The 16,585-nt window shown below is 40.2% G+C and overlaps 1 protein-coding gene across 6 annotated transcripts in view; it reads right to left on the bottom strand.

The window, feature by feature from the left end:
- Positions 1-16,585, bottom strand: part of PTPRQ (protein tyrosine phosphatase receptor type Q) — a 232,032-nt gene that overhangs the window by 49,164 nt on the left and 166,283 nt on the right. For all 6 annotated transcript variants that reach the window (XR_009461626.1, XM_019494047.2, XM_059726123.1 and 3 more), the window contains exons 46-51: positions 14,957-15,143; positions 13,078-13,322; positions 11,398-11,464; positions 10,328-10,486; positions 7,533-7,755; positions 6,927-7,000 (exon numbers count right to left, since the gene is read on the bottom strand). Coding sequence is in view for 5 of the 6 variants with exons in the window: in XM_019494047.2 (XP_019349592.1) it covers positions 6,927-7,000; positions 7,533-7,755; positions 10,328-10,486; positions 11,398-11,464; positions 13,078-13,322; positions 14,957-15,143 (955 nt within the window). In the remaining variant the exon portion in view is untranslated. The remainder of the gene's footprint in view (positions 1-6,926; positions 7,001-7,532; positions 7,756-10,327; positions 10,487-11,397; positions 11,465-13,077; positions 13,323-14,956; positions 15,144-16,585) is intronic.

Here is a 16,585-nt window from a genome sequence, read left to right as displayed (position 1 = left end):
AAGCTCCAAAAGGAGCTGTTCTGACACACCAGTGAATTCAGATGTGAATGCACATGTGCCTCACAGCTGAAGGGGAGGGTGCAACTGTGCCACTGCAACCGCTTGGATCTGCCCCTGCAAATACACAATATCCTAGTGATATAGTATGCTCAAGCTCATTTTCCATACTGGATCTTAAAAGTAGAAGTGGGTCCAAATGATAAGGAAAAGAAAGTTTGCAGGCAGAAAAAGGGCAACAGTAACTTAGTGATGTCCTCTGCCTGGTATATACACCAGACATATTACAGACTTAAATGGAGGCTTGCTATGCCTTTCAACCTGTTATCCTTAGAAAAGTGGTTTTCAAATTGGGATATTCATATCCCTGGGGGTATGCACTGCCTTGCCAAAGGTTACATGCCTACATTTTAATAATGGTAGTGAAGCTTCTGATTGTTCAACTTGCATTGAGGAATGGCACTGACAACAATGTTGACACTCTTCCTTAAGGAATTGCAGAGATGTCAGAGATTTGGGTATTTGGGATACAAGCAACAATATTTTGCAGGTAAGAGGGTACAACACAGCCAAAAATTTTGACAACTACTGTCTTAGAGAATATCCTGAGACACACTAAAATGTTTGAACAGGAACTGGTACATTTACAGGTGATGTGTATTAAGCTTAAGGCTATCAATCTGAAACTGAACCCAAAGAAATGTGATTTATTTAAAAAAATGGGTAATTTACCTTGGACACAGTGTCATCAAGGGAGGAATTTCTTCTGACAAAAAGAAAACTGAGTCTGTGAAGAACTGGCCTTCTGACATATGTGCAAAAGTTTATAGGGTTGCTTCTCTTAAAACAAGGTATTAAAGAAGGTTTATTTGTGGCTTTGATCAAAAGGCTTTGATCAAAAGGCCAATGATCAACAGAGTGGGCCTAAGTATTTTCAGAGGTGAAAAGGCTCTTGTCTTAGCCTACCCAGATCAATGCTTTCAAAACCATATGAATACAGATACTAGTGCTTATAATTTGAGGGAAGAATTGACTAAAAAAACTAAGTTTATTAACTATTTCTATAAAAAGTCTAAATTCTCTGGGGATAAATTATTCACATCAGTAGAGAGAAACTGCATGCAGTAATTACATCTCTGGAACATTTTTCACCATTGTTTGTATAGGAGGAACTCTGTGAACAGGACAAACCTTGCATCTCAGCAAAAATCCTTTACATTCAAGAATCCTAAGAGGCAACATGCCTTTAGGATTTCAGTTACATGCAGGCCTGACCACAAGTATGATAATTGCCAATGCCTGGATCAGACAACCTTCATAAAGATAACTGTAATGTTGCCCTAAGCAGGAGAACAAGAGACTGATTGCTCAAGGAAATGGAGTATGCTCAAGATAAGATGTCTCTTCCTGGAACCTGAGGGGTAGCCGTAGAAACAGTTTGAGAAAGTTGTGACAGTTTTAAGCTCCCAATTAAAATAGAATGATCAGACTCTTCTCAACTCAGCAGAGTCCACAGAAATAACATATATTCTCTAATAGCTTGTTGAAAGGAGTGAAGAATAGCCAGAAGAGAAACAGAAAGGGAGAGAAAAATATCCAAGAAGATATGGATGGGTAAAATCAGTCTGGATTGGTGACATGAAAATGGCCTGACATCAATATGTATGTAAACTCTCTGGAAACCGGCATCTTACAAGCAGGCATGCTTTGTTAACTGGCATGCCAGCTTGTAAGGAAAAGTGAAATCGGAAGTGCCCACTGCGGCTGGACTAGACTGGATCTCACTGAGGGTGATTGTATGATGGAGGTTGAACCTGATAAGAGTGACAGATGTTTTTCATTTGGGATAAAAGGAGGAAACAGATGATCCCTTTTCTGGAATAAGATATCTGAACAAGAAGAGGCACTGCCAAAAACACAGATCACACACACAACTGTTCAGAAGCTGAGCTATGTGTGCAGAAGGGTTTCAGTGAGGACACAATACAAGTGTGAAGGGCTGGGTATTATTAAGCAGAGATGCATTCATGTAAGAATCACCCAGAATCAGCTAGAAATCAAAAGGGGCAGCAGGAGACACTGAGACACTTGCAGCATGACTCAGAGAGAGAGACGAGAAAGACTGTGTTTTAGGTAGAGTGCTTGCTGGCCACTGTGAGCAAAATAAGTGGTAAGGAAGCAGTACTTCAGTGTACTCTTTGTACAGAAACAAGACCGGAAAGAAATACCCAATTTTACCATCACTTCCTGTTCCTAACAGAAACAAATTGCAAATCCCCAAATCTTGGCTAACTGGACAGGTCAATAAGGGCACCAAGTTCTTACAGCTTAATTTTGGAACAGGAACATTAGATATCTTTTTTCTTGCATTTGCTTATTTGCACCATGAGCAAAAACATTCTAAGTAACAGTAACAGTAATCTTGTGGCTCTACAGCCACAAGTGCAGCTGTTTATAGGTACTCTTTGGGTTTATGGGTTATGTACAGTGAATGACAGTTACTACAGTATAGTACAGAGATGCATAAATAAAGCATTCCAGTACCAGCCTAGCCTTGGTAATACAGAACTAAGAGCAGACTAATTTCCCCAGTATTAGTTAATGCACCAGAAGAAAACACCCATTTTCTCTATGAAGGCAAGGTCAAAGAGAAGCTGAACAATTAATGTGTGGTTTCCTGACATAACACTAGATATCTGAGTTAGAATCTGGCATTGTTGTGATTCAGTGTTACACTGTACTGATGTGACAGCATATCAAAATAATTTTACAATGCAAATGCTGATATTAGAATACTTATGAGGTCTGTACTATCATATTATAATATTTGGGTCTCTGAGACCATTTGTCAAGGTGGCTCTATTATGTTTCTGTCCTACTGACCTTCTGCACAGGCTTGCACCTTCTCTTTTGAAGTTTTTGGGAGAGTAAGTGATACTGACAACTCTGATTATTTTATTCAGCACTGTTTGTACTGGTCTCCATTAGAGGATTTAAACAAAAATGTAACCATTTAAGCAATAATCTTAGAACAATTGACATATATGTAAACATTCCCCAATAATTTGTTCCAAGCTGTGTTGAAGAAAAGGCTTATCAGAGACTCTCAGGGTCTGAACAAGCATTTGCATCTCCCAAGGTGCACTAGGCATGCCATTTTTTAGCCAAATTAAATGCTCTGAATGCCTGCATGATTGGGCATTTAGATAGACTTAACCATGGTTAGGATGATCTAAATGTAATGCCTGTACGTCCTTCAGTGGCTGCCACAGCTGCTTCTGTGGCACATGCTCTCCTCTCACTGGACTGTGCTGCCACCATCAGTGGTGGCTGTTATTGCTGCCCAACAGGCTCCCTATCCACTAGCAGCAGTGATTGCTGCTACCACTGCACAGGCACCTCCTCTAAATCAATGCCTGCAACTGGTGCCCTGCATGCCCACTCCTAGTTATGCTACTAGACTAGGCTCACCAGACTGCACTTCAACCTGCTAATGTGTGAAAGCTACAAATTGCCTTGTGCATTAGTTTCCACATCTTGAGCTAACGCCTGGGGAAAAAAATGACCATTTTTTCTAGTGTGGACTCATAGGTAGTTGTGCAAGTCAAGACTCTGTATCTCTAAGTTGAGAGCAGTGATATTCTAAAAAAAAGTAGTTGAGTGCGCAGGATATATTAAAATCTATTGTGCCATGTCAGCTGTCTAAAAACTAATTACTGCAGCTGCTTGAATATGCTTACAATGCTTTTTTTTTGTAGGTCTATAACCATCCCTTGCTCTGATAATTTCTTCCTCATGGCAAACTGTTTATTTTAACAGGGACATCAGAAGACTTAACTGCCTAGAAACCAGGAAAAACAGACATGATGCCCAAGATAAATCTGAAGAGAGGTCTCACTGAAATTGTATGCTTTCCTCTTTATTCAAACATATTTATCATGTACTGAGCTAGACAAAAAACAATAGAAATATCAAAGGGCTTTAGAAATGAATGTAGGTACCTAAGGGGAAATTTAAATTGATTTTTTGCCTGGTATAGTATGCGAATCTCTCTACAAAAAGAAAGAAAGTGAATTGCATGTGTTTTGTAAATAACAATGTCGATTTAAATTACAGTATGAAAATGCTTTCATATTTCAAATAGCTTTTCAGACTCTTGCTTAACTGCAGCCTGAGCTTCTTCACAGCAGAAGTTGTTGCTGCAAGTGGAATAGAAATAGATGATCACAAAGATGTACCTTGCTGGGTACGCTCTTTGAAAATATGGGTTCTTTCCAAAAGAGATCATCCATCCATATTCTGTATTATCAATGGCTAGTTGAGCAAAACCCATAAGTTGTGCATCTCATGAGAAGGTTTCTACTGAGACACCTTATCTATTTTATTGCTTGGAACTGAAATTACTGATGTTTTATCACAAGGGTTCCTAACCTGTGGCCTGTGAGTTTGATTTTTCATCAGTTAACTTCAAGACAATTTTTTTAAGAAGGTAGGACAAGACCCAATAAAGCTTGGGAGCAGCTGTGTCTTATTCCAGGTTGACACACACTGCAGTTTGGAAGCTAAGGACTTCCAAAGGATTCCCGTGGAACCATAGCACAGGATGGCACTTGCTTTACAAAGAGAATAGGAGCACACAGGATCTGGAGATGTTCCAGCGGTTGGGTTTTTTTTCCCCAATTTTGCATCAGTCAGGGAGTAATCAGGTGTTGCCCAGCTGTAGCGTCATGCCAGAGCAGTTAGGGGTGCAGTTTCCAATATGATATCTGTGCAGATGGAAGATATCTAATTTGCAGTATTTGTCTGACTACAGCATTTCTTCCTGTGCTTGTTTGGATGGTTTCTCTAGGCCATCCATGGCTTTTCTGGTGCAGGGTTCAGTTAGAATTCTCTTAAACAGACCCATGATACCCAATCACTGCCCAAATTATATGGCCTTCCCCCTTGTTTCAATGGCTTTTAGTGTCAGAATTTTCTAAGGCAATAGACATGTTTATATTTTTCTGAGAATTTAGGTTTGGGAGAAGAGTTTTTGGCTCTTCTCAGGACCATTCAGGTTGGTTGCCAGCATTTGGGGTTCTCCGGTGGCAGGCGATGTAATACATGCGATTCTTCAGTTTCTAAGGAGAGAAATTGTTCAGATTGCAGTGGATGAATGTATCAGTGAGACTATTTGCTCATTAAAATTCTTCTAGGTCAAAGATTCTCAACCAGGGTGCTGGCACACCCTGGGGTGCCACCAGACTTTTTGAAAGATGCTGTGAGGTGTGAGGAGATAGAACTTTGTAGTAAATAAGTTGATAAACTAAGCAGGTAAGCACAAGTTCAGGTTTGTTCCTGCCTAGATGATCCCCCATCCCCAATGCCAGGCCCCTCTGTAAGGAACTAACCACTGTAATCCATCAATTCATTTTTGAAACTGGGAGCCACTCTGTTCACAGAAGTTATGCAGGGATGCCTCATGTCCAAAAGTTTGAGAACCACTGCTCTTTGGTTTTAGTCAGCAGTTCTGGGATCCCTTTTCTACCTGTCAGGACAGTATTGGTTTATTCTGTGGTGCTCAACCTTTTTGTCCAGCAGACCAGATTGGCAGGGCCCTCTGTGGCCCCATCCAGCCACATGGAAGGGGATTGCGGACATCCCAGCCCCAATCCAGCTATAGGGGAAGGGGGCTTGGCCTGGCCCCAAACCTGACCCCACGGTGAGGAGGGAAGGGGCGTGGCCCAGCCCAAACCTGGCCAGACAGAGAGGAAGGGGGCATGGCTCAGTCACAAACCAGCTGTACAGGCGTAGGGAGCATGGCCCAGCCGTGATCAGATCCTATCAGGGGAGGGTCCTGGTCCATCTCTGATCTGCCACATGCAGTTTAGGATCTTGGTAGTGGGAAGGGGTGGTAGTATTAATGGACACTGCTCCCTACTGCCAAATTTCCCAACCCATGGGGAGTTCTATGGGCCATATTCCAAGGCTCTGCAGGTCTCATTTGGTCCACTGGCTGGAGGCTGAGAACCCCTGGTTTAGTGCCGTATGAGACACACAGAAGTCATTAAAATCTGTCAAGAGAAAATTGGGTCCCACCAACTAAGGACATGTGCAGCCACAGCTTCTGGCCAGAACATTTATGCCATTTGCCATATGCACCCAGAATAACAGAAGTTCTATATTAGCACACTTAAACTCAGCTTTGTTAATCTGTATGTGGTTGCTAAAAATCTTTACATTAGTTTGAGCTTCAAAGGTTACAAGATCATGACCTCACAACGGCTGCCTGAAGAGAGAATGGGCTGCAGCTGAGGGCTTTAAATGTCTACATTTAAAGAGTTTTGCCAGGATTGCTACACATGGTTCCCCTACTGAAGAAGCCATTTATTCTGGCAAACTTCTTTTGTCAGTACAGCTCAAACTTGATCAAAGTAAGGTAAAACTGGATCCATATTAGTACGTTTCTAGCATAGCTACTACAGCCAGTGCAGTAGACCACTTAAGTGCAGACCAAGATGAGACTGTGAAGTTCAGGCAGTTATCTCGTGTAGTATAGAATGAATAGATTTCCACATTGTGCATCCTAGCCAGTCCTGAAACTAAAAAGTTGAGGTTATTCATTTAAAGAGAATGATCTAATAAAAGAGAGCAGAGAACAATCTAAAAAATTAGCATAGGGGTCAGTAACCTATGGCCATGGGTTCAGCAGCAGAGGGCTCTGCCAATGCCATGCCGCAGGTGGGTACATGGGATTTCAGTGGAGGGGGAGCTCTGCTTGAAATGCGCTGCAGCCAGGCAGCATGGAGAAGCACTGGAGGAGGCCAGGTCCTAGTTCCCACTGGTCTCAACTGGAGCTTGGTCATTCTGGCCCGAACCAGAAATTGTTGCCAACCCTTGACTTGACAGCTGCCCTCTAAAATGCCTTTAATAAAGTGCGTACTCCTTACCTAAAGTTTTGATAGGGTCAGAATATTCAGAATCTGTAAACTGGCCTTTAACATTTGTTGCTCTGAACTTAAATCTGTAAAATACAAGTAAGTTAACAAGGAAAGGTAAGGTAAGGTAACCAAATGTCTACACATAAGTATTAAAACATCTCTCCAGTTAACAATGAGTCAGTATCTCTCCACTCAAGGAAAAATATGCAATCAATACACAGCATATAATTAAAGAATGCTAATGGTACCATGTTAAAAGAACACTGTATATGCATGAAACAGGCAGTACTTATTTTGCATTTATACTTGCTGAATTCAAGTATAAGAATCTTCCATTACTAAAATAACGAAAAAGTGCTTATCTATTGTACTCTCACACACTTCAGGAAAAAAAATCAGTATCTGCAAATTTAAAACTACTTAGTATAGAATATCTGATGTAGATTTGGACTCTATGTACAGTCCTTTGAAGGTCATTGTAGACATTGTTTTTTCTAGAGTAGGCTTAAAAGTACACTTCTACATATTGTCTGATAACAGCACATAGAAATACGTATTTTGATTGAACCTTTTTTGTTGCTGTCAAATAGCAACATAAGCCTATATTATACTTACAAGTATTGCTTTCTTGGTTTCAGTGGGCCATTGCAGATTTTATCTTCACTGCCTGGTATCAAACATGTGGTATCAGCACCTATGACATATACATCTTCTTTAACACTCACTCCTTCCTTTCCCTCTAAACATGGTGGATTAGGAAAGCCTTCATTGGTAAAATATGGCCTTGGCTTTTTGAAGTAGGCATCATACCACTTAGTAACATTCCCATCATGCTGAACTATTGCCAATAAAAAAAAAAAATAAAAAAATTCAATGGATTATATTTATAAAGGTAAATCAAAGATTTTAAAAGTACTTAGCACCTACAGCTGAATCCTATTTCCCTTTACAGTTTTCTGGCTGTGCAACTGCCATTTTTGGCACTTAAGCACAATTTGCAAGTCTATTGCTCAGGGGGTGTGACTGCATGGTCAGTAGGCTGAACATTTATGGTTCTTGAACATGTAAACTGGGGAGATGTAAATCACAAAAGTCTACCTAGCAAAACACTAAGGCTACGAGGTATTATACGCCAGAGGAACAGGAGGGTAGCCCTCACACTACCCCAGTAGCTGAGTGGTTAGGCCACTTGTTAAGAAAGCAGAACACCCAAGGTGCCTGTAGACACGTGGGGAGGCTACTTTAATGTGCTGTAATTACAGCACGTCGGAGCAGACTTGATTACTTAAGTTTGCTGGAGTGTGCTAATTAGCACACCACCAGCAGCCTCCATGTCTCATGTGTCAGTGTCCCCACTCAAAACCACTCTAATTAAAGTGCACCCTCCCCACCCGCATCACTAGAGTGTGTGTAAAAACACCCCCAGGTTCTAGGGCACTCATAGGGAGTAGGTTTGAACGTGCATCCTTCCAACTTGCCAGGGCAGTACTCTAAGCACTAGACCACAGGTTAGGCTTTATTCAGGTCCTTCTCCAGCCCTCCTTGTTAAGTTGCGCACCTGGGCAGCCAACAAAGGGTGGAATGCAGATCCAAGAGAAAGAGAATAAGATAGAGGGTATGGCTCAGGGAGATAGATGCTTCTCTCCTGGTTTCTTAGCTTGGATCTTTCCTCCCATGGGGGAACAGAAACTTCCCTATGGATCTTTACCCATTTTATGTAATAACACTGGGAAGTCCAGAGATGCAGGTTGAAGCCTTCTCTGAGCGAGAGGCCTAGAACCTGGGTCTCCTGTTTCCTGGGCAAATGCCCTATCTACTCAGCCAGTAGGGCCAAAACATGGGAATGCCTTTTTCTTCCTCCTATTTTTTCCCAGGTCAGAATTTTGGGATTTATACACATGCTGAACAGCATACCTTCCCAGCAAGAAGGAGTCTACTGTATGTGCTCAGTAGACATGTGGACACTTAAATATCCCTGTTGCACAGGGGCTAGGGGCAGAAATTACATATAAACTGGTATAAGTGATCAGAAACTGGTTCAAATCTTTAACACAACAGAAATTCAGTGCATATAAACCATTTTCAAAATGGCCAAAATCATTTTAAGATAAACCTGGATGGATGTGGTATCAGACTTAACTGATTTAGGTTAAATCAATTTATTGAACTTCTGTCCCAGATCTCTCCAGATTCAAGTTAATTCACAGTCCCCCAGCATCCCAAGTTGCTTTGTACCTCCCCTGAAAATCCCCTTTTGCAGGGTGCATGAGCTAGCTTTGGCCCAAGCTGTGTGCTCCAGCTGAGCAGGGTGGCACACTCTAGCACCCCCTGGCTTCTGGCCTGGGCCACTGCAGGCATATGGCTGCATTTCTGGAATCAAAAGTGAATGGCTGTTCACTTGCTTATTGATTCAATCTTTGCAGCTTAAACTAACTTGCAAAAATTGAACTGATCCCACCTCAGGCTTTTTGACTAGCTGTACTTAGCCAGGGAGTCAGAGTGCAAACTGTTCAAACTGCCAAAAGGCCTGGAAAAAATGCTATTCAGATACGAAAAGTGAAATACGATTCTGTCTCTAATATCTCCCATTTTGAAGCCTAAATAAATTAGAAAAATCTTGCAATGATGCATAAGCTTCCAATGATGCATAAGCTGCAGTGGATTCTTACAACAGGAAGCACAAAGTGCAATGTGAGAATGCTCTGCTTCCATACAGCACAGCCTAATGGCATATGAAAGTCCAATATTTGGGACTTTCCTTTTTTAAGTAAAGAACAACCAGCTGTGAAAGATCCAACTGTGAAAACTTTACTCCCATGGGTAGGCACATACTTAAAAGCAGAGCCAGAGGACACCTATATGAGTAAATGTCCACCCAATACGAATAAGTGACCTCATTCTCAAATCTATAGTGCACAAAAGGGACTTATTTTAGTCCTTCTGACCATTATAAAATAGAAGTGCTCTACAAATTTACATTATACACAACAATAATGGCAACAGCAGTAAGAACTTGCCAGTGGAAGTTCCAAATATTTTCATTTCACACATACAACATGTAGCATTCTTTTCAAGAAAGTTGTGGTTCTTAAAAAAAAAGGAATGAAAAAAAATAGATGACTGAACTCTGGAAAAGTTAATGAGGAAGAGGATGTGGGTGACTTCAGCCACTAAGATTATTTGTTGGCCAAAAAGGGTAGAGTCCTGTGGCACGGTTCAAAAAATTCATCACAAACAGATAATGCCTCAGCTTTGAAGCACGAAATGGTGGCAGAGTGAGGTGCAGGTGTGTGCTGAAATTGCTGGAGTGACTGAGTCAACTCCCTCCTCTTCATCAAATAAGGGCAATGAAGGAACAGGTCACATGCAAGAAACTAAAAAGATGCAAAAAATTAACAATTTTTTCCTACCTCCTGCTTCAGCTACAAGAACTTGTATCTTTTTAATAGGTCCATGGACATCACTATAGTAACAAACAGGCATTTTGATAGCAATTGTTGTATCAGTAACAAGTAGCGCCCCACTCTTATTGTAAACTGGTGTTGGTTTCTTCTTAGGGCGTGGTGGTTCTGTTTTTAAACAACAGCATGCCACAGTGTTTATTAGCTAAAATCAAATGGTTCAGGCATATATCTGTGTTATAGGATAGAACTTGCTTAAGGGGAGTTGCCTAGTGTCCTAATTTAAGCCTCTGATCCTGTCAAGGGGATCCTAACAAGGAGTAGAGTCTGCCCTTGCAAATGCCTTTACAGGATCAGAGCCCAAGAGGTAGTCTCATGAAGTAGGAAAGCTATTCAAAAATATCAGAGATTCAGTTTTCCTATCTGCAAAAGGAGCTATGTTTTTTATCTAAGTCTATGGCATGTAGGAAGGTATAACTAGATAGAGGTCCATACTCCATTTCTAACAGGCAGGATTATGGGTTTCATTCTGAAATTCTTATCTATAATTAATTGTTTTCTATTCTGCAAGTTGTCAAACTGACTTTATGGGTAGTACTTATGGAAAACAGTATTATGCAATTATGAGTAAGGCTACCATGTTTTACTCCTGTGTATAAGCAGTTTACATAGGAACCATAATTTACAGCAGAGGTTAGAACACAACTCATAGTTATGAGTCTCGCCTTTATGCTCATGCTTTTAGTTTATGTGGCCTCTAGAGGAAGAACAGGCACCCATGTATGTGTAAAACTAAATATACAGCAGTATTTGATATAGGGATCCCAGCAGGGGAGGCACCAGCCTCTTCCTGGTGCGTGGGCGGTGCTTCCTGGTGGGAAGGCTACATTGCAGGCAGGAGTGGGGCAGGCTCAGCTGCGTGGGGCGGGTGGTGGCAGCCTGGGGGGGGTGGGGGGGACAGGAGGCAGCTCGGGGGGCAGCTATAGGGGTGGGGTGGGGTTAAGGCAAATTTTGGGATGGCTAGCTCCACTCCCCCCGCCTCCCCGGATCCCAGTAAAGAGACCCTTTATTATACATACCTTTTATATCCATGGTTATTTTCAGCTGGATTTTTGGCCCTGCACCAGCACTGTTGATTGCATACACCTTGAAAAGAAATTAGCATTTTATTTTAATATAAATTTGTTAGAGTTAAATTAGTCAAACCTAAATATAGAAAGCTCAAAGACAGATAATGAATCCTGCAATTTTATATATACACAACACGACAAGATTGAAGGGTTTCTCTGACAGCATAAACTTTAAAATTGTAGCTTGAATGTTTTATTCATATGATCAGAATACAAGATGGGACTATATCTTATTTTAGATATACACCAGACTGCCTTATTTAGGATCCTTAGTTCTACCTAATGTCTCCAGCCCCATTTCTTTTCCCAACCTGTTCCCCAAGCCTCTTAGTTTCCCTCATGCAGCTGTCTTACATCCTTCACTCTTGTCTTCCTGTCTTAAAGATATTACCTCTAGGATAGATTTATGATTAAAATATTTGTGTGTGTATATAAACTGTAAACAGTTGTAAAGTAATATTATATGGTATTACCTCTGATTCTCCTTTAAAAAACAAAATATATAACAGTAGACCAAAGTCTACTCTTAGTGACGTCTGAAGTTCTTTGGATTTACAATCATGCAACTGAGAAGAATTTGGTCCACTTCGTTTACCTCTCCAAACTTCTTGGATAGTAGAAGGAATCAAAAACTAATTTCCATGCCTTTTCTTGTGTCATTCATACTTTGTTGGCATTTATTCCACTATTGTCTAAAATCCTAGGGCATTTTTATATGTGCTCCAAGGGGCCCGGGAGGGGGCGGGACAGGGGGGACTTTAATTAAATTAGAGTGGCTCTGACAGCTATTCTAATTAAAGCAAGCGTCTCATGTATCAGTGTGCCCACACTTTAAAATAGCGATGGGGACACTTTAACTAAAGCTCGTTCAATGAGCTTTAGTTAAAGCACCCCAATTGCCATTTTGAAGCGCAGAGATGCTGATACATGAGACGCAGAGGCTGCTGGAAGTGTGCTAATTAGCGTGCTCCAGCAGACTTGATTAACTGAGTCTACTCTGACGTACCGTAATTAAAGGGTTATGTCCAGCAGTAGTTTTACTCTAGCTTTTCTTCCTCTCTAGTTCTAATTTGTTTGCTTCAATGGGACTACATGCAGGAGTAAAGAATCACCCCATGAATTCTGTTTCTAGAACTGGACTCTGAATTTGAAACCAATTAACAATACAAATTAACTCAAGGGTCAAAAGCCAGGCACAATTTTATAGTTGCGGATGATGTGTCAAAATACGACCTGGTGATCTAAACCTAGACTAGGCTAGGTGACACCAGTAAGGTTGTAAGGTCACGTCTATACTATCTCAGCAGCAATCCTGAGACCACAAACCCTGCACATTCTTTCCCACTCTACAGTCACTATTTACTGAAAACAATCTTGTATGGTTGCTGTTGGAGTGGTGTTCAAATTATACAGACAGAGGTAGAGATAGAGATTCTGAGAGTATCCTGACAAGTGTCCCAAGCACCCTTAGTGCCAATGACTTCTCACCCATCCACTTGAGCCTCTGGTTACAATAAGGTAATGGTGTACAATCAGGTAACAAAATCACACTGTTAGCCAAGGCCAGCATTCTTCATTCAGACAAGTCTCTCTCTGACACCAAAGACAGAAAACTGCATTACAACTTACACTTATGTTATATGTATAGCCTCCTTTTAGCCCTTCTATCATAGCAGTGATTAATTTATTTGTTTTGTCAATGACACTTAGATTGTGAATCTGGACAACAGAAGGGTCTTCTTCATTGTAAACCATAGCTTGATATATTTGAATATTTCCATTAGGTTCAGAGGGTGGCACAAATGTCACTTGGAATTTTGTTACTTCATTTGGTATCTTCTGAAATGTTATGTTGTTTGGTGGGTCTTTAGGCACTAAAAGAAATAGCTTATTAAAATATCTTATTAATTAATTTTAAATACAATGTATTATAATTATGTATGGATTAAAATCCTGGAAGGCCACAGATTATATTTTTAGATATCATCATAACATTATTGCTACTTAATTAGTTTTTATTAGAAATAACTATCCAAATACTTGGGGCTCATGAACATATAAATACTGTGTAATGATAAATATTTTTAATAAAAAACCTGTTTGGTGCCAAAGTCTGGTGCTGTATGGGTATTTAATGTCACAAACAGCAAACCTAATCATTAGAAATATATTGTAAATAATAACACTTCACAAGCAACGACCTTACATCTCTAAACTCATCTTTTCCTGTAAGGCCCAAGAAGCAAGTTAGCCTTGAAGAATGATCTGAATGTAAAAAACAAAAAATCCTTATTTTGTCATCCCCAACTTTCAGAGCTTTTAGAGCTCCATCCTGAAAACCCTCAGCTAGTGGCAAACAAGGGGCTGCTCTATCAAGAGCCTCTTCTGAGCACAACAGTATCCTCTGTCCTTTCCAATAGCCAATACCCAAACCTATTTAGGGCTTTATAGGTCAAACATGTGCTTTGTATTCTAGCCACAAACTTACTGCAGGCCAGTGCACATCTCAGGGCACAGTATAAAATATTATCTTCCCCTACGATACTGTTGAAAAAATGATTCTAAGGTACCAAATCCCAGGATCATTTTACCAAGGTCTCTGTCTAAAATAAATGGCTGTACCACATATAGAAAAGCCAGGTGAAATCAGCTGCAGAAACAATTATAATTGTCTATAGCTCACATAAGAAATCATCAAACAGCAGACAAGTGACCTTCCTGGTATAAACTTGTTTTCACTGGTCAGTGGTACCAAGGTCAGTTGACACATCTAAGAGTATGGACACTAAATTTTCATACACATTTCAATGACAGGAAGCCAGCCCTATATCCAGACCTGAAACTATAGTTAAAGCTATAGTTAAAAAACTAAAGTTCTAAACCAGTTGATAATTAGAAAATGTGTCATGCAGCAAAATTATATATAGTCAATTTAGTTAGGTTTTTTTTTTAAAAGGATGGCTTAACGAAATAATTCAAAACCAGCAGAGAGGTGATTAAAAATGTATCCGCAGTGCTTTGTCATAAATTAACTAATATTCTCAAGGTATTATATTTTTTCATTTAGCTGCACTATCATATAAAAGGATAAAGCCTTAAGCCTTTTGATTCCTGCATGTAATTGCTGACTGGACCAATGGACTGATGCTCAGCTTGGAATCAGGAGAGCTGTGTTTCATTCCCAGCTCTGCCACTGAGAACACTGAGCTCTTTGTCTCAGTGCCTCCAGCTGTAAAAAACATATTATGATACTTATATTTAAAGTGTAAAGCACTTTAAGATGTATGGGCTATAAAGGCTAAGTGTTATTATTTATTTATTAACATTTTTCTGTCTACAAGAATAATTTAAATATAAGAAAAAAGGTAAAAGCATTTAATGTGAAAGCAAAATCTAAAGCTGCATTGAAAACAGCTAGCACCTAACATTTATATTTTATTTACTGAACAGATATAATGGAAAAAAGGAACAGTAAAGTTACATTAAGTTAAACAACAAAAACACTTACCTGTTTCAAAAGTGGAGACAATTACTGGTGTGCTAGCTTTGCCCTCAAGATATGCAGCATTTACATCTCCTGTAAAGGCGATGATTACCACAGAATATTTTGTAAATGCTTTTAAATCTGAAATTTCCAGGGTTCTATCCTCATCATTTGTCTTAAGAAATACAGCTTTGTAATTGTCACTATCTACCTGTAAAATAAATAAACACAACACTACAAGAAAGAGGATGTTACATGAACAGAATATTATATTTATTATACATTTATATATTATAGAAAATGAGAGTGCAGTAGCAGGGTAATTAAGTAGTTGTGCTAGTGCTTCAAAAGTGTGAGTTCAAGCCTTATTCCAAATCTATAGCAAAGGCTGTCTGCTTCCAGCCAGCTCGTCAGGAAATGGGTACATGGTCATGAATATCAATTTTAAGGTACCCATATATGATGTTAACCACACCACTCAGGTGTGTTCAATTAACTACAGAAACTGGCATGCCTGGTTCTGTATGCTGAGGAGGACTTTTAACATCTTCTTTTGATATACACAAACCCATGTACACAGGTATGCAAGAATCCCAGTTATCAAAACTGAATTGCTGCATAGTGGAGTTATAAAATAAGAAATACTGTTTTTAGCATATGTCTTCAAACAGAAAACCTCTGGCACAGTGGCTAGTCACTGTAGTTGTAGCTAGTCACCACTGTAATACAAACAACAATGCCAACCAACAAATATTGTTTTAACTGGTAAAAAAATAAAGGCACAGAAACATTCGCCTGTGCAGATTCTTAGCTCATTTTTTTCTAAAGCACGTTCAGAAAAAAGAGAAGATAATGGGAATGACTAATTCTACCTATACACAGCCACATTAGCACTCTAATAAATTGTAGGTTCAGTAAGAATAAGTCTGTAACTAGGGTTTTGGATTTCAGAAGTGCAAAATCATTCGAGAAATGAATTAAAGGTGGCTGATAGGATGCAATAGCTGAAGGATTTAAATGCAGAAATGAAATTACTTCAAGTCAAAAGTACAAATACTATTTAGATCTTGTTTCCCAAGCAAGTGCTAAGGTCTATGGATCTATTTGGATAAATAAACATCTGAAGCAACAAGCAATGGTGCTTACTTCCTGGGCTTTGGAGCTGCACGAACGCAAGGGCTGAATGCCACAATTGCTCGTTCTCCCTTTCCCCATGCTGCCATATTCACATGGAGCCAGGGTTCTGGGGAAAGGAAGGGCAAATAGCAGCAGTGCTCACCTCCAGGATCCTGAGCTATGTGAAAGCAGGGTCTCTGGCCAGGGCCTGGGCTGACCAGCTGGTGAGCTCAGAGCTCATGGCCAGGTAGAGCTGCAACTGAAGCATGTATTTGCATGCCGATGAACAGAGAGGTCACTGGCATCTAGGATCATGGCAAAGAAGCGCTGTGCACAGCCCGATCCAACCTTACTGCGCATGTGTCACACAGCTGAAGGGGTGTTTGTGTTCTCATCCCCTTCACTGTGATCCTGGATCCACTCATGTTCAAACTCCCCTTGCCTGAAGGAGATGTAGAACTTGTGTCTCCTGCTCCTTGGGGAAACAGTTTAAGCCTTGGCCTAGGAGGTGCATAGTAGGCTAAGCATTGGCAATGC

This window comes from Alligator mississippiensis, chromosome 4 (assembly GCF_030867095.1).
Source record: "Alligator mississippiensis isolate rAllMis1 chromosome 4, rAllMis1, whole genome shotgun sequence".
In the NCBI taxonomy this organism is placed as follows: Eukaryota; Metazoa; Chordata; order Crocodylia; family Alligatoridae; genus Alligator; species Alligator mississippiensis.
The sequence above is the reverse complement of the archived record's forward strand: the minus strand, read 5'-3'. Positions and strand labels throughout refer to the sequence as shown.